This window comes from Prunus mume, linkage group LG2 (genome assembly GCF_029339155.1).
Source record: "Prunus mume cultivar Tortuosa linkage group LG2, ASM2933915v1, whole genome shotgun sequence".
Classification (NCBI taxonomy): domain Eukaryota; kingdom Viridiplantae; phylum Streptophyta; class Magnoliopsida; order Rosales; family Rosaceae; genus Prunus; species Prunus mume.
This window is the reverse complement of record NC_142699.1, coordinates 34467235-34483685: the sequence shown is the minus strand read 5'-3', so window position 1 is coordinate 34483685 and position 16451 is coordinate 34467235. Positions and strand designations below refer to the sequence as shown.

Genomic DNA, 16451 nt, shown 5'->3' with positions numbered 1-16451 from the left:
CTTCCTTTTTGGTCTTTTCGTTTTCAAAATAGTTAGTCCTAAAGAATTTTACCCAGAAAAAAGTAGAAAAGAAATTAGTCACTTCTTTGGATGGGCTCTCTGATCCATGAATGCTACGCCTCAATATATAAAATTTCATTTCATCACCTTTATCTAACATTTGAATTGGTTAAAAGAAAACTATTTTGATTACAATCCAACGAACAAAGCAGCTTTCATAAAACAAATTACCTAAAACAAAAAGTTCTGCAGGTACGTCAATAAGCCTAAGCATGCAAGCCTTTTAGCTAAAGTGTTTTCATGGGGAAAAATAGAGGCGGACAAAGCCCACAATTACATTCGTTTAACACAAATAACTTGGCCATCCCCAAAGCAGCAGCGGATTCACTTCATTCTTGATATGGTAAAGAGTTGGCAGCAACGCAGGGTTCCTTCAGTTCGAGATGTTGCAGATAACTCCTCAGAATATATGCACAATGTCATAAGCAAATCTTTTTATGTCAAGGAAAACAAGTGAACATCAGAGACATAGGAATTAGCTAAAACGCATGTTTTCAGATTTTCACAGAAATTCGGTCTAACATGATTTTGCGAAATACCAATGCTCTTGGAGGCACCATGGTCATGCCATAAGAGTTGTCATGTCGAAAAAGTACTAGTTTTCAGATATTAACAACATCAATTCAGTACCATAAATCGGTCACACACATACACACATATTGTTATTATTAAGTATGCTCTCATTTGTTTAAAGGATACGTCCAGAACAGCACAAATGACTGCAAAATGAAAAGAAAACAGTTGTTAGTCAAAGGTAAAAGAGAAGAAGGAAATCAAGAAGATGAAGGTATTGATAATGTTAGATGTGTCATCACAAATTTTACATAAGTTTAATAACTATATTAGATATATCAGCAATGACAACTATTTTAAAGTGTAGCCTATCAAAGAGAAATGTTAAATAAAAGAGAGCGTACCAAAAGCCCACCGAGAAAGCCATCAAGTATAATCTGGTTCCAGCTATCAAAATATGAATGAACTGTAAACCCCGCCTTGGCAATGAGTCCAACTGAAGTGACAGCCATAACAAGAAAATAAAAGATAAAACCAGTAAGGCCTGTGAATCCCAAAATTCCAGCAATGACCCCACCGATGATAGACATAAATGTTCGGCTGCACAAGGGGAAATACAGAATTTTTTAGTATTGACACAGAAAGTTGTAAGAATGGATTAGCTAGCATGACAAAGTTTGAAGTTATCAAATTCTTTGGAGTGAGATCTTCCCACATGTTATTATGATGAATCAAAAAGGTTATTTTGTTACACTAGCCTGTTATCATATAGTAATCAACATGAGCAATATCTGGAACCACAATCCCTCCCAACATTTAACAAGACATTTCATCATCAATTACTGGAGAAAACTGAACAAACTATAAGAGCTAAAATCTATAAATAAATAAAAATTCCTTGTTGTATTGCCCTCCCTCCTCCTAAGATCGACATAGAAACCAACCTTTTGAGGCTTGACAAGTCAATGTAAAGAACATATGGGGGCAGAGAATAGATTCATGGTCTACGAAGTTATCAAAACAAACCTGTAATATATAACTTTCATGTTACTTTGCAAATTCTCAGCATTGAGGGTTGGCACAACATTTGCAGCCTCGCTCAGTTTCTTCTCAGATGCACTTGAGTCATTATGTCCATCCATACCTTCTCCTTTCTGTGAGCTGACAAATAATTTCTGAAGAAAAAAGACAAAATAAAAACCATCCCTTAGTTTGGTACAAACCATCAGTGAATAACTAATACAAGTTCATAGAGCACCCAGTCAGCGAAAACATAAATCATAGCATAAGCATGAACCAAAAAAAAAAAGGAATTGGAACAGGTGAAACTACCGAGGAAGCAAATATACACAAAAATTTCAGAACACAATGGGTGGACTCCTAGGTACTTCCTAAATTCACAGGCATGGTAAATCTCAAACTCCACCGCCAGAGGAGAAAAACTAGGGAGAACAAGGGTCAAATGGGTTTGCTTTAAGTTTTGCAAACACATAGAAGACTCTTTAATGGGTTTAAGATGAATTAAATTATCAAGATTTCAACATATAAACCTCACTTAACCAGCTAAAACCAGTCATGAATATTGGCGATCCTGGCGCCTTAAGTCCATATCAGACCTTTGATATCTCTCACTCAGCACATCAGCACCAGTTGAACTGGGTTATATTTTCTATTTTTTTTCCTTCTTCTAGGAACTACATCTAACACCAAGAAAATTATACATAAACAAAGATAGAATCACACAAAAATCCAATGTTTACAATGAATTACTGGAAAAAAAAAAATTAAAACCCACGTCCTTATAAAGAAAAATTAAAACACAGAATATGGTTCCGCATGTTCCAGATTCAGTTAATATAGAATAGATAACAAACGGTAAGATCTGTTATTTGGGAACTGAAGACAACATAACATCAAATTCGTCAAAAACATAAACAACCAAAACGGAAAACAGAATTGAGGAAATTAAGATTACCAGAGATGGATGTACGTACACTGAGGAGCGATCGGAGGCCTGCTCTTCCACTCTGCTGCTGAATGAGCTTTGTTTTTGTCTAATTGGGTTTTTGGGTTCTTAGAAGAAAACTGAGTCCGAGTCGGAGTGTGTTTGTGTCCGACTTTTTATTAATTCATATTTCGCCCCAAATAGTTTTATATTTACATCAGCACCCCACATTTTTATTCTACATACATATACAACCCAAACTTCTGAGAAGACGATGGTACTCCCCTCCTGAACATGAAAATCCGGCGTTGAGCTAGAATTTGAACCATTTACTGCAAACCCAACTCTAAGAAACCTTCAAAATTTCGAACTTTCATTATTTGCACACTCAAAATTTTATCTTTTTTTTTTTGGTTCTTGCTTTGGTCACCATTTTCGAATTCATAAACTTTGTGTTAGCTGGGGTTTGGGGGTTTTTGTTATTTGATGAGCTGAATTTGAGCTTGTCCTTATCATGTATTTGAAAGAAGGATGCTCCCTGCTGCTAAAAGTTCACAAACCATCAAGACCATTTGTGCTCAACACAAACCCAATTCTCAATTCAAACCCTAAACCCCAAATGGAACCCAGCCAAGCCTTTCTTGAAGAGTATGATGTGTTGCAGAGGTTAAGACACGAGCACCACATAGCGTCGGCATTAGAATACTTCAGGTCCATTTCCAATTCAAGAGCTTTCAAGCACACCCCATTAACGTACGAGGCCATGATTGTGAAGCTTGGGAGCCAATGTGAAATGGATGGTGTGCAGTACCTATTGAACCAAATGAAATTGGAGGGACTTGGCTGCTCTGAGGAGTTGTTCATAAGTGTGATCAACTCTTATAGGCGAGCTGGGTTGGCTGAGCAGGCGTTGAAAATGTTCTATAGGATAAGAGAATTTGGATGCAAACCAACGGTCAAGATTTACAATCACCTCTTGGATGCATTGCTTAGTGAGAATAGGTTTCAGATGATTAATCCGATATATAGTAATATGAAGAAAGATGGGATGGAGCCAAATGTGTATACATATAACATTCTTTTGAAGGCGTTGTGTAAAAATGATAGAGTGGATGGTGCTCACAAGTTGCTTGTTGAAATGTCGAAGAAGGGATGTTCTCCAGACGCGGTGAGCTATACGACTGTAGTGTCTGCTTTGTGTAGAGTTGGAAAGGTGGAAGAAGCCAGGGAGCTTGCTGTTAGGTTTGATCCCATTGTGCCTGTTTATAATGCTGTGATAAATGGGGTATGCAAAGAGTGCAAAATTGAGGAGGCTTTGGAATTGTTGGTTGAAATGGTGGATAAAGGAATAGACCCTAATGTTATCACATACTCAACGATTATTAATTCTCTTTCTGATATGAGGAACGTTGAGTCTGCTCTTGCACTTTTGGCTCAAATGTTTGTGAGAGGATGTAGTCCTAATATTCACACATTTACTTCTTTGATAAAGGGTTATTTTCTAGAAGGGAGAGTCCATGAAGCTCTTGGCTTGTGGAAACGCATAATTCGTGAGGGATTTGTGCCCAATATTATTGCATATACTAGTCTGATACATGGTCTCTGCTCCAATGGGAAAATGGGTGATGCTGTATCTGTTTTACATGAGATGGAGAGAAATGGCTGCCCTCCAAATGTGACCACATATGGCACTCTTATTGATGGCTTTGCAAAAGCTGGTAACCTTGTTGGTGCATCTGAGACTTGGAACAATATGATGAACCATGGTTGCCGTCCTAATGTCATAGCATATACCTGCATGGTGGATGTTCTTTGTAGGAATTATATGTTTCATCAAGCTCAATGTCTTGTGGAAAATATGACTGCTGAAGGTTGTCCTCCAAATACAGTTACATTTAACACATTTATCAAAGGGTTATGTGGCGATGGAAAGGTAGATTGGGCTGTCAAGATGCTTGATAAGATGGAGAAGCATGGGTGTTTTCCTAACATTACAACATATAATGAGCTATTGGATGGTCTCTTCAAGGTGAACAGATTCGAAGAAGCATTTGGACTTGTTAAGGAGATACAGGAAAGAGGGATGGAACTGAATTTGGTAACTTACAATACCATTTTGAATGGTTTTTGTCAAGCTGGAATGACCATGGACGGTATGCAGCTTTTCGGCAAAATGCTGGTAGGGGGAACAAAGCCTGATGCCATCACATATAACATAATTATATATGCCTATTGTAAGCAAGGTAGGATAAGCACCGCTACTCAGATTTTCAACAGTATTGGTGCGGCAAAGGAGTGGCAGCCAGATGTAATAGCTTACACCAGTCTTCTGTCTGGGATTTGTAATTTGATAGGTTTAGATGAAGCCATGGTTTATCTTCATAAGATGATAAGGGAAGGGATCTGCCCCAACATTGGCACATGGAATGTGTTAGTGCGGTGTTTCTTTAGCAGTTTAGGTCAGTTGGAGCCAATCTACATACTGGACGATATACTTCGCAATGGATAAGAAACATGAGCTTGATGTTAATATGAAAATTCATCCGTTTTATATGTTCTTAGCCTAACATTGATAAATGTGACAGATGCTAAACTTAACACATTCCATATGCTGCGATCTCCTGTCTGCTTACACTTATATGTCCTGTTACTTGCGAATATCTCGCAGTTCATATGCTAATTCCTTGCTTAGCTGCTGCTTACCTTACGATGACTTTGTAACTGCAATTTTGCCCCTTCATGACCAACGTGGAAACTTGATGTACAAATGGTTCTTGCAGCAGCAGCTATTGGTTCTGCTCTGCATAAAGTGGTATGGATGACGGTTAAGAGCTTAAGTGCAACAACCATTGACACCAGAAATGCTGAATGCATGTGCTGCAACAGGTCACTGTATATCAAAACCTTCCTCTTATGTCTTCTTGTCTTGATACGCGATTACTTTTTTCATGTAACCTACGTCCTTTGTTTCTCTTTTTTGTGTCGAAAATGATCCGTGTGGTGTGCAGACTTAAATATGTATCATGTTCATGGGGTGTATAAATGAAGAGTTTGGGATGCAACATTAACTGTATCTTCTTTATTGTCTAACTTGCAACCTTATATTATGAACCTCCAGTCTGTGAGTTAAGCTTACTGATTGGTTTTTCTGTTTATTTATTTATGGCAAAACGTCATTTTTGGTCTCTGTGGTTTGTCGCATTTACTTCTATTACTGGTGGAGGGGTAATCTAGTCAACAAGTTATTAAAAAATTAATTCTTTTAAAAATAAACAATACAAAATGGAAAAATTAATAAATAAAAAATATATCTTCTTCTCCCCTCCCTAGAAGCCTTCGTCCCTCTCTGCTGTATCTCTCCCTCTTTCATTTCTCCACCACCTGATAGCATCCTATCCCCAGCCCCACCCTTAACCCTAGCCGTGACCCACCCCCAACCCCATCCCTACCGACAACACAACCTAAAACTAGATATTCTCCAATATACAGCTTTGTTCATCAATCGATTTTTAATAACTTGGCGATAGCTATAGAGTTTACCCTTCCCAACTTCAAGTTCTGCTCCTCAAAAATACAATCAAATAAACCATAATAAGTGAGAATAAAATTGAAATAGGAGTAGTTCTTCGTGGGTGGGCTGGGTTGGAGCTAAATTTTTGTTTGTTTGTTTGTTTGTTTTTTGTTTTTTTTCAGATCTATTGGCCATATTGTAATAAATTATGAGCAATGTGGTCTTTTGCTTGCATTCAATTTTTTGGGCTGGACTTGAGACAGAGAGACAAAGAGATAGGTGAGGTGTCTTGAGAAGCTATGTGATGAGAGGGTGGTAAGGGTTGGTTGCTGGGTGGATGATATTGGGCAGTGGTTTGTTAGATGGTGTTTATGGTGGGAGGAGGGCATGGGAGAGAGAGGGGGAGGGCACCAGAGTTAAAAAGGAATGAATTTGTGTTATTTTTCCATTTTGTATTTGTTATTTTAAAAAGGAATGAATTTTTTAATAATTTGACAGAATTGCCCCCCTCACAAGTAACAGAAGTTTAAAAAATTTATTAGAAATTGAGAGTTGTCTTTGAATTACTTGAAATTGAAAACACAAGGATAAAAATGTTCAAATTGAAATCACAGGGACCTTAGTGGTAAAAGTGATAAATTGCATGAACTAAAAGTGACTTTTTGCCTTTATTTATTTTTAAACTACATTAGTTATCGAATTGAAATGTGTGCAAACTGAATCATGAAGCAATTCCTTGATCACAATCATTATTAAGAACATTAATTCTGTCTACAACTACTGAAAACACACTGTCTAAACAAGGAACCTGAACGCCATGGCAACCTAACTAGTACCATTAATTTGTTCAAGTTCTATGCATTGGGTAAATAAGATTTAGCAATATGGCCATCAGCTCCTTTAGGATAGAAACCTCCAGGGACATGTTCATTACCACTCCCATATATAATTCTTAGTATCTCCTGTGGTGTCCTGGCATATCCGAGTGAGAACTCATCCCCGGCGAGAACGTTGCCACTGATTTTTCCCTCAGCACCTCTGTATTTGGGAACCACAAGGCCTTCATCTTTCCAACCTCCATGTCCTAGCTTATTCCTTAGATCTGAAATGCGATTAGTGAACTCAGCCACTGTTATACCATATGGTTGCACCTTCTCCGGGGCACGCTCATATAGCAATGCTCGAATCACTGCATCTTGACCTGATTCCACTGCCAAAAGCCCTGCAACAAGCTGAACATAACCCACATAAATTAATAATGAGTAATGTTAGAGCTAGCTGTTACATATAGATATATATATCAAATCACCAAGCAATTTGAATTTGTCAATACTACTAATAATAAATGAAGTTCAGAACGAACCCAGATTTGATTTGATTCAAATAAACGAAACACTGCCAGATCATTTGGTGGACGTGAACAAATAATCGGGTTATATTTTCAGTTTCTTGTTATTGTGTTTGAAGCTTACCGATTTGGAAGCATTAGCTTGGAGCTTTGGGGCGGTTCCAACATACCCAGTGAGACCAACATAAGGAATCACATAGGATGCAAGGAGATAGTTGATTGAATTGGCATAAGGGTCAAAAGGGGGAACCAAGGGATGACCAAATGCAGAATCAAACACCTTGGCAAATGATTCTGTACTCAAATTCAACAACGGCCTTGGGAATCCCTTTACTACACTTTTAATAGCTCTGCATAAAATAACATAATTAATACAAAGTTTGGTATGAGAAAAATACTATAAAAAAAACTATTAAAACAAAAGAAAGAAAGAAGATTGAACCTCAAGTGTCCAACTTCTTGCCATGCAAATTGCGTGATAACATCCCTAGTGAACTGGTCCAAGTGGGCTTTTTTAGCACCAATGGGAGATGGACCTCCTTGGGTTAGGCCTGGATTAACTTCATCCAAGCCATAGCCCAAAGAGCCATACAGAAAGAACTCGGCTTCCAAATACTCTAAATTCAGAGGAAATTCTAAAAGATCAACATCTGATTGTGTAAGTGGGTAGGAGCGAGGGTTATGGCTTAAAATAGATCCAGAAGTATAAGATTGTGGAAGGAGGATGAGGAAGAAGGCAACAATGGCGGTGGTGACATAAGCAAATTGTGCCATGTTTGTTTGTTTCTGCTATAACTACTGGTGTGGTGTATGTCCTCTAAACTGAGGGCATTGCTCATTTATAGAGATGGCTGCAGGAGGATACTCGGTCCAACTTGGAATGGCCACCTGGGTCTTGATCTCAATGCCACCATTTCTTTTCCTATTTTTTTTAATCATTTTAATTTTAATTTATCATATTATTCAGATACTTATCAAAATCAAAGAGGAGAATTTAGGATCCTTAATGCACGTTTGTCTTCGCATGCATCCCATGATCGGGGCATAATTCATTCTTGAAAATAGAGACTTGCGTTTGCATTTGGAAAAGTCTGCTATGACTGTGGGTCATTTTTTATAATTAAATTGTTTTCCGCACGAATAGAAGCTTCCTTTTTCTTCTCAAAGAAATTTATTTCCAGAATTGCTATAATAATAATAATAATAAATTATTTCTCAAAGCCATCATTACCATACCTATCAAAAAGGAAAAACAAAAAAAATCATATATTAACATATTTATGAGACTGACTTTATCTCATTTTCCACGTAGTGTATTGAAAATGAGACAATCGTTTTATGGCCTTTTTGCTCTGCCCATCTAAACTAAAGTATGAACAAAGAACACCCCATCTGATTTCGGCTTTGTAAATTACGGATCTCGAATCTCTATATTTAAAGTTCGTGAATTTATTGGTATTTCACTTAATCTAAATTATTGTAATAATCTAATGATTTAGAAAATGACATGTCAACTGATAGGTAGTTTATTTTTTTTTTCCTAAATATTTTATTGTTACTGGCCCAAAAACGGAGTCGTCGCTTTGAACTCTCGGTGTTCTTCTATTTCAACATGAGGAGAGTTCTGCCTCAGCTTCTCAACTTTTACAAAATACACTCCCACACGTTACTCTCACCCACTCGCTACAAAATATTAGATAACAAATGAAAACCTAAGCTTTACTCATGCCACGTGGCCTTTTAATTGTCTTGCAATCCAAAATTTCTTAAACATTAAATATGTCATACGTAATACTTCAGGATCAGGAGCAGTTGACTCGAAGCCATGTAATGTAGGATTAGATGGTGATGCAATGGTAATGAAGGAGTTTGAACAATCCACCGAACAGTCGACGGGTTTGAGTGTTCTGCTTTCAGAGTTAATCCTTTTTTCGAGGTTACAGATCAATTGTTCCATTGACTAGAGGTTGTTCACCTTGGAGACCTAATGCGGTTATGATTACGACCGGATGTGAAATAGGAGAAAAACTCAGTTTCAATTAGGGTAACACTGTTTTGCTTATTTCTTAATAATACTATGTCACGTGGAAGTATTAACACATATATCATAACATTATTAACCGAAAATAGCAAAATAATTCTATCCCTGTTTAATAGAAGTATTTCTCGTGAAGTAGGGCTCTGGAATCTCTCAAAATGAACCTCACCCAAAATATCCTTATGTCAATTCAAGCCACGGTCCCAAATATCGCAGGAATAGTATCAACCAGAACAACTGTCATCCATAATACTTTAATCTAGAAGAAACTAAAGGGCTTATCCAAAAATAACTTCTATGGAGAAACATGCAGACCCCATAAGTGATTCTAGATAGGCCAAAAGCTCGGATTGGATCCATAAATTACATTACTCAATTTAATTAATCGGATCTAAAGTTTTATGAATATCAATTTAATTAAGGGTGGTGATTTTCCTACTCCCATTTTATCCACCTACACTCCTTTTTATTTTTTTTAATACTTTTTACTATAAGATAAAAGGGAGTATAAGTGAACAAAAAAGGAGTGAGAACATACAATTTCAAAAAAATAGAGTGTAAGTGGATAAAAAAAGAGTGGGAAAATCAGTAACCTTAATTAATCGGATTTAAAGATTTCTCAAACCACTTATCTTAGCGTTAAGCAATTCCTGTCGCTTAAAGGCCATCAAGGCTTAAACAGGTTTATTGCGGACCAAATCAACCATTTCTGTCGAAACACTGGAATATATTAAATCAACTTAGACATAAAATCAAAGCAAGCATATATGCCATTATATACTTAAATATGATCTGTTGTTCTGAACGTTACACAAATTTATACAAAAACCAATACGCAAAACTTTCTGATTTCTCACTTGTTTCAGCCCTCAGTTGTCTCATTCCTGTTTTTCCTAAGCTACTTGTTCTACCATTCCTTGTTTCCTATCTTCTATATCAGCATTGTCAGCGTCAACAATAATAATCCCATCTTCATCTCCGTACTCTTCGTCGTCGTATTCCATATCCTCCTCCTCTTCCTCATCAGAATCTGTACCTGCACCGACGGTGTGAAACTCAGGAGGAGGAGGGCAGTCCTCTGTGATTGCCTCATCCCTCTTCATCACAAGATGCCGAATGACTCTTTCATCCTTGTCCAACATGGTCTTAAAGTCATTTATCCATTTGGCTTCTATCTCAAAGTTCATCAAAATGTAGTAAGCATTCTTGGCTTTCTTTATTTGGTATGCTAGTCTTCGCATTCCCCAATCACTCACTCTCCATATCCTGGCTTTCTTCTCCCTTAGAAAACCTGCAACAAGTAATTCACAGATAAACATCAATAAAAAGCTTTGGCATTTCAACTGCAACTCAAAAAGGGAAACTCGTCCTACAAGAATTCTGATAAGTATATGCATGCATCAGTAGACCGTTCGCAAGTTCCTAGATGAACTTTCATTCTAATCAATGTCAAGTTATTTATGGGTTCAGGAAACTCAGTGAGGAGCTAAAGAAATTACAAGCAAGTAGATGAGTTTTCATTCTGAGCAATTACAAGCTGCTTTCTAAGTTAAAATTAATTAAATAAATAAGCCATCCATCCAAGTTCACAAATTGTTTTTTTACCACTCAAAATTCTTCAAATATGATATGACACCTAAAGTAAAACTGCTAAAGATTATTTGAAGGGCCAGTGCTGACCTTCTTGCCCAAAGAGACACATTGCCTGCTCTCTCTATGAAATAACATTTGAAAAGAAACATATTACAAACTGTTGGGCACTCAGAAACAGATTTCCCATTTAAGAAATGCAAGCTAAACGTGGCACCCTTGAGAGATATTCAGACATCAGAGAATTTTACCGTTCTTTTGAACTTCATTCTTGTTGAAAATAATGCACATTTGTGGTAAAGAAATATGGAAAAATCTAGAAGCTTGAAGAAATTCTATAAGCTTCATGGGAATGTCGGCAAACTAAATGAATATGTAAGAATTTTCTCAATGAAGTCACAACAAGCAAGCAGCTAGAGAAAAATGTCTATGGCGGTGGAGCTAAGAGCTATCCAAAACTAAGTTACAAGGGAGCTAGAAAGAGAGCTACCCAATCTAAGGGGGTGTGGTCAAGCCAAGAGATCTCCCAACAAAGGGAGCCAAGTGTTGAGAGTGACCAATAGTCACATAGAGGCCAAGAGCCTTGTTCTATAAAACAAAGAGTTGACCAGCCAATAGCTATACGAATGAAGGGCCCCAATAGCCTAGAGTCATAAATCTAGAAGATAGGTAACCAATAGCTACACCACTAGGAGGCCAACTAGCCTACAAAAGCCATGTACTATTCTCCTCCATTCTAATAAGAACAGTTTGTTTCAACTATTGTCTTATTGTTCTATAAGACAAGATAGTATAGAAGAACAAAGAAGCATGCCAAAAGGAAAAATAAATTTAAATACATCAAAATCCATGGTGAATTCTATCATATTTGGTTCAGTAATAATGTACACAGTACTAAGAGATTAGAAGTCAACCTTCAATTTTCTCCTTGACACTCTCAACCTCTTCCACATGCTTCTCATTAATCAGATAAACCACCTCATAGTGGCGCACTGTGACCAGGAAAACAGTGTCATAAAACATGTCAGTCTAGAAGCCAACATATCGTAAATCACGCAGTTAAAAACTCATAACATTGTCCCTTTGCTCTATGAATTATTAAAGGCAATTTATTCCACCATTTCAATATAGTAAAGCCGAATTGCATCTCAAAAATCCAACTAGCAAAGAAGTAGATGCAGCCTAGAACATAAAAGTGCATTATCCTGCCCCCTAAGGAACCACATGACAATCCTACTAGCAAGAAGAAGAAGCAGGAAGTACACTTACTTCGTTCCTCATTCAAATCGCTTTGTAGCTGAAGCTTCAAATATTCATATACCTTCTCTGCATAGTGATGAAAACAAAATCAATAACAGCAATCCCCATAGGGCCAAAATCTTTCTTCATAACAAGAAAACTAATATTGCGTCCTTCTAAAAAGATAGCAATCACCTATAACAAGTTTGAATCAGAATAACTCACCTTCTTCTGCGTCAGCAAACTCAGGGAGAAGTTTACCATCTTCCTGAACTTTCTTCTGCAATTCATCACAAAAATTCATCTCAAAATCAATTACAATTAGAGACACATGCACCTAAACTTAAGCAACCCAAAACCTTATCTTATCCAACTTCATTTAGTTTTTCAAGAAAAAGAAGATCCCTTTGTACACAAGGTTCATACTTTAATGGTGAAACATTATAGTCCAAAGAAACAGAACAAAGGAAAGGACAACTCAGATACCCACAATATGAATGTACTTAAGCCACAATTTACATAGCTTGAATATCAGATAACCAATATGAACATTCTACAGCGGTGGCTGAAAAGTAGAGGGTCGCACTAAAAAGTCTTTATATTTCAGAAACCGAAATTCGCAGAGAGGAAAGGAAATTTAAAAACTCATAATACCAAATAAAGAAGGGAAAAAAAGAGTAAAAGCATGGAGTTGTGTCAAAATTCAAAAGGCAACCTCTTTAAGCAGCACAGCTTCAGGGAAAGGGCCAGTGGCCTCATCCGGTTTTGATACGAAGCTATGATTGTCGTTCTTCTTCTTCTCCTCCTTGTTATTGTTCTTCTTTGCACCAACAATCACCGACTTTCTACGTCCAACAGAGAGCTTCTGAGAGGTAACTGGCCTACGAGAAGAAAACGAGGAGTACCCATTTGCGAATTCCAAGCTTGAAATTTGGTTTCTAGAGGACCCATTTCCATGGACCAGTTTTAAAGCTTTTGGAGTGATAAAAGCTACAGAGAAGGAGTGTAAGAGTGCCCCCATTGAACCAGCTTTGAAGCAGACTACACTGCTGCTAGGATATGCGATTTGCGGTAGAGTTGGAAGGAAAAAGGGTGGTTTAGTAATTTCGATGGAGGTATATATCATGGTTAATCCTGGTCCACCGTTCGATACATCAACTCCTTCATTAGTAGGGATCCAACGGCCTAAGTTATTGGCTTTTCTTCTATTTGTTTTAAATCATAATTGTTTTCATTTTTCCTTTTATAATCGGGTATGGGCAAACTCTCTCCTCTCCTTTTTGTCCTTTCTGTATAATGATATTGGGACCATGTTGGTACGGAATGGTTATTTGATATACTCGTAGAAGATGTAAACCTTGATATTCATTTTTAAATTCAAGTTTCCCAGCATTTTAGACCCCAAAAAAAAAAAAAGGATTGATCTGGCCCCAATTGAAAAAATACATTTTCTAATGTATGTATTTGGACCAGTCCAGTTTTAAGGCAAGATGAGGGGTTGGTTTTTCTCAAGTGTTGGCCCGGGCAAGAGTGGGCACACGGTCAGTTTTTTTTTTAATAAAGAAAGGGAGTTTCACTAAAACACCCAAAATGGGGGTTGAAATTATAAAAAAACTCAAATACTATTTAAACATATAAACACACCCAAAATCCATCATTACACACACTCAAAACCCATTTATAAACACACCCAAAAAGTTGACTTTGGGGTTGATTTTGGGTGTGTTTCTATGCTTAAATAGTGATTGGGTTTTTTTATAAATACATGTCTAGGATTGGGTTTATTTATAAATTTGTAATAAAGAAAAGGGAGCAGCAAAAGTTGACTTTCCAAATGCAATGGCCTATGAGAAGCTGCCACATGGCGCTCTCAATGACAATGGAATGAAAAGGCTAACTGCTGGCTTTTTATTTATTATTATTATTTTTTCCAGTTCAGCCTTTTTTTTCAATCCAACAGCCTCTTTTTTCAATCCAAGGACTAATCCAGTCTTTTTTATATATATAAATATATACTCCAAATAGTTTTATTTGTTTATCCTTTTGATATTTCTACATTTCAAACCTCAATAAATAGACTTTTATCTCCATCTTCTAGATTTTGTATACAGTACCATTTTGAGAGGCTAAAACAGCACCTAGTTCATTGCCCCTTGGCCTTGCATTAGACATGCAGAGGGTCTTTCTCCTTCTAGAAAAATGTGTACAAGGATGATAATTTTAGTCATGAAACAAATCAAAGAAAAAACTCGTAAACCGGTTAAGACTGATTTTTACTTATTCCTCCAAAAAGGAGAAAAGGTTGAGTGTCACCTAAAATGAATACGAAAATGACATAATAAATCTTATCGAGTTTTGTGTTGAACATGAATTATCCTATTTTAATATGGCAACCTTAGGGCCTGTTCGTTTATGTTTTAAAGGTCCGTTCTTGTTTTTAAAAAACAGAAACAGAGCAAAAACATGTTCAGTAAATAAAAATAGAAAACATCAAAAACGTTTTCATAAAATGAGTTGGACTTCACGTTTACTTCTACAAAACAGAAAAAAGATGTTTTTGTTCTCCCAGAAAACAAACGCTCAAAACAGACTTCTGCTCAATCTCTCTCTCAATTTTCTCTCCCTATCAGAATCGTTTTTCTCTCCTCCTCACTCACCCTTCTCTTCTTTCCCCCTTTCTTGACCACTCTTCTCTCTGGCTTGGCTCACTCCTCTCTTTGGCAATAGTCTCTCTTCCCCTCTTCACCACTAAGGCTTTTTGTTCTGTCTGATTGCTCCATCACCACAGACCACAGCTGCTCTTGGAAGATCTTGGTAATTTTCTATATTTTTCCTCTTTTTCTAGCTTTGGGTATTTTGTGCCTTTAGATCTAGGGTTTTTTGTTCATGGCTGTTCTAAAAATAATTGTTGTATTCTGTAAATTAGGTTTCTTATACATCTAAAAATTACTGGGAAGAAGAAGAAGAAGAAGAAGAAGAGTGACGCAGACCTCACATTAACTGAGGTAATTCCTCGTTTTTCTTCTCATTGGTGCTTCATTATTTATTTGGGCAATTTAGCTTTATAATTTTCTCAATTGGGTTCCTTGTTGTGCTTAATTTTGGGATCTTTGATAATGATTTTCATAGTTTTGAGTTGGGTTTTGTATATGGTGGGCAAACCCACGAGTTGATATAATGAAATTATGGCATGATAATTTTTTTGCAAAGGAAGCAAACTCACGAGTTGATATAATGAAATTATGGCATGATAATTGCTTAAAAAAATCGCATGATAATGGATACCAAAGCCCTTGGCTTTATGCCATTATTAATGGAGATATATCTTGTAGTGTATTTTTTTTGGGATCTTTGAGAATGATTTTCATAGTTTTGAGTTGGGTTTTGTATATGGTGGTCTGTTATTCAGTTTACTTTTGGAAGAGAAGCACGTCGTGATAGGTTGTTCGAAGAGTTTCAAGTAGAAGACATCATTGTTGAGGGTGAAGATATGGCTACACCAAATTTAGATATGTCTCCGGAAAATATTGCACAAATGACCAACATTAGAGATAAGATTGCACAAGATTTGTGGCGTGATTTCACCTAAGGCTCTTGATTATATTATTGTAATTTTTAATTTTTATTATTATTTTTTTTTCTTGTGTGTCAATGAACAAGTTTTTGTAATATTTGGTCTAGAAGCCAATGAATGTTTCAATCGACTAATTTAAACTAAGCCAAATGCATAGATATATCACTTTTTCTTAAATCTAACTTAATCCAAGCTCTTTAATTTTAGTAAAATAGATCAAACGAGAAAAACATGTTTGGTGTGCATAGTAAAAAAGGTGTTGGACTAATTACATACATAAATGTGTGAAAATGTTAGTTTAAAAAATAAAATAAAATCCTCTTACCGAACGCATATTCACTATTTTTTGTCATTTTCACAAATTACTGCCAGACGCGTTTTCACTGTTTTTGTTCTCTGAAAACAGTTTTTAACTAAGCTACCATACGCGTTTTTGTTCTCTGAAAATGCGTTTTCATTTTCTCGTTTTCATTCTATGAAAACATTCTCTGAAAATGCTCTCTGAAAACGTTACCAGACGGGCCCTTATTTTCTACTTTTGACAATTTCATAGCTTGGTAATAAAATTAGATTTATAAAACTAATTTTCTGGAATCTTTATATACGCTGTGTGTCAACCAAAATTAAAATTGA

General features: G+C 36.5%; 4 protein-coding genes and 1 long non-coding RNA gene across 6 annotated transcripts; 2 read left to right on the top strand and 3 right to left on the bottom strand.

The window, feature by feature from the left end:
* Positions 1-183: 183 nt before the first annotated feature.
* LOC103323216 (Rab5-interacting family protein) lies at positions 184-2706 on the bottom strand. 2 transcript variants are annotated; one of them, XM_008225193.2, is made up of 5 exons: positions 2568-2706; positions 1600-1748; positions 978-1173; positions 760-779; positions 184-491 (listed from the first exon to the last, which is right to left on the bottom strand). In XM_008225193.2, the coding sequence occupies exons 2-5, from the start codon at positions 1713-1715 to the stop codon at positions 461-463; spliced, it is 363 nt and encodes a 120-aa protein (XP_008223415.1). In that variant the 5' UTR covers positions 1716-1748; positions 2568-2706; the 3' UTR covers positions 184-460. The 2 variants fall into 2 exon arrangements, with proteins under 2 accessions (XP_008223415.1, XP_008223414.1); XM_008225192.3 differs by having other exon boundaries at positions 2549-2687.
* Positions 2707-2803: 97 nt separating this feature from the next.
* On the top strand, positions 2804-5591 carry LOC103323217 (Pentatricopeptide repeat (PPR) superfamily protein). The gene has a single exon (XM_008225194.3). It carries the CDS (start codon positions 3033-3035, stop codon positions 5025-5027), a length of 1995 nt encoding a protein of 664 aa, XP_008223416.2. The 5' UTR covers positions 2804-3032; the 3' UTR covers positions 5028-5591.
* A 1082-nt stretch (positions 5592-6673) lies between these two features.
* LOC103323218 (desiccation-related protein PCC13-62-like) lies at positions 6674-8208 on the bottom strand. The gene is made up of 3 exons (XM_008225195.3): positions 7820-8208; positions 7502-7727; positions 6674-7261 (listed from the first exon to the last, which is right to left on the bottom strand). Exons 1-3 carry the CDS (start codon positions 8149-8151, stop codon positions 6884-6886), a joined length of 936 nt encoding a protein of 311 aa, XP_008223417.1. The 5' UTR covers positions 8152-8208; the 3' UTR covers positions 6674-6883.
* Positions 8209-10162: 1954 nt separating this feature from the next.
* LOC103323219 (Translation elongation factor EF1B/ribosomal protein S6 family protein) lies at positions 10163-13319 on the bottom strand. Its single transcript, XM_008225196.2, has 5 exons — positions 12960-13319; positions 12470-12524; positions 12275-12331; positions 11920-11997; positions 10163-10706 (listed from the first exon to the last, which is right to left on the bottom strand). Exons 1-5 carry the CDS (start codon positions 13263-13265, stop codon positions 10309-10311), a joined length of 894 nt encoding a protein of 297 aa, XP_008223418.2. The 5' UTR covers positions 13266-13319; the 3' UTR covers positions 10163-10308.
* Positions 13320-14688: 1369 nt separating this feature from the next.
* LOC148920125 (uncharacterized) lies at positions 14689-15884 on the top strand. Its single transcript, XR_016124342.1, has 3 exons — positions 14689-15058; positions 15171-15249; positions 15654-15884. It is a non-coding gene; the product is annotated as an uncharacterized LOC148920125 (long non-coding RNA).
* Positions 15885-16451: the final 567 nt, after the last annotated feature.

What these genes read in the sequence shown, in the direction of transcription:
- LOC103323216 (XM_008225193.2), bottom strand. Translation starts at nt 1,715, where the DNA reads ATGGATGGACATAATGACTCAAGTGCATCTGAGAAGAAACTGAGCGAG. An exon ending in ATGAAAGTTATATATTACAG is followed by an intron (nt 1,174 to 1,599) that starts GTTTGTTTTGAT and finishes CCCCTTGTGCAG; the next exon opens with CCGAACATTTATGTCTATCA. An exon ending in TCATTTGTGCTGTTCTGGAC is followed by an intron (nt 492 to 759) that starts GTATCCTTTAAA and finishes TGACATAAAAAG; the next exon opens with ATTTGCTTATGACATTGTGC.
- LOC103323217 (XM_008225194.3), top strand. Translation starts at nt 3,033, where the DNA reads ATGTATTTGAAAGAAGGATGCTCCCTGCTGCTAAAAGTTCACAAACCA.
- LOC103323218 (XM_008225195.3), bottom strand. Translation starts at nt 8,151, where the DNA reads ATGGCACAATTTGCTTATGTCACCACCGCCATTGTTGCCTTCTTCCTC. An exon ending in CAAGAAGTTGGACACTTGAG is followed by an intron (nt 7,728 to 7,819) that starts GTTCAATCTTCT and finishes TATTTTATGCAG; the next exon opens with AGCTATTAAAAGTGTAGTAA. An exon ending in AAGCTAATGCTTCCAAATCG is followed by an intron (nt 7,262 to 7,501) that starts GTAAGCTTCAAA and finishes GGTTATGTTCAG; the next exon opens with CTTGTTGCAGGGCTTTTGGC.
- LOC103323219 (XM_008225196.2), bottom strand. Translation starts at nt 13,265, where the DNA reads ATGGGGGCACTCTTACACTCCTTCTCTGTAGCTTTTATCACTCCAAAA. An exon ending in GTTTGCTGACGCAGAAGAAG is followed by an intron (nt 12,332 to 12,469) that starts GTGAGTTATTCT and finishes ATCACTATGCAG; the next exon opens with AGAAGGTATATGAATATTTG. An exon ending in TGTCAAGGAGAAAATTGAAG is followed by an intron (nt 10,707 to 11,919) that starts GTTGACTTCTAA and finishes TACTTGTTGCAG; the next exon opens with GTTTTCTAAGGGAGAAGAAA.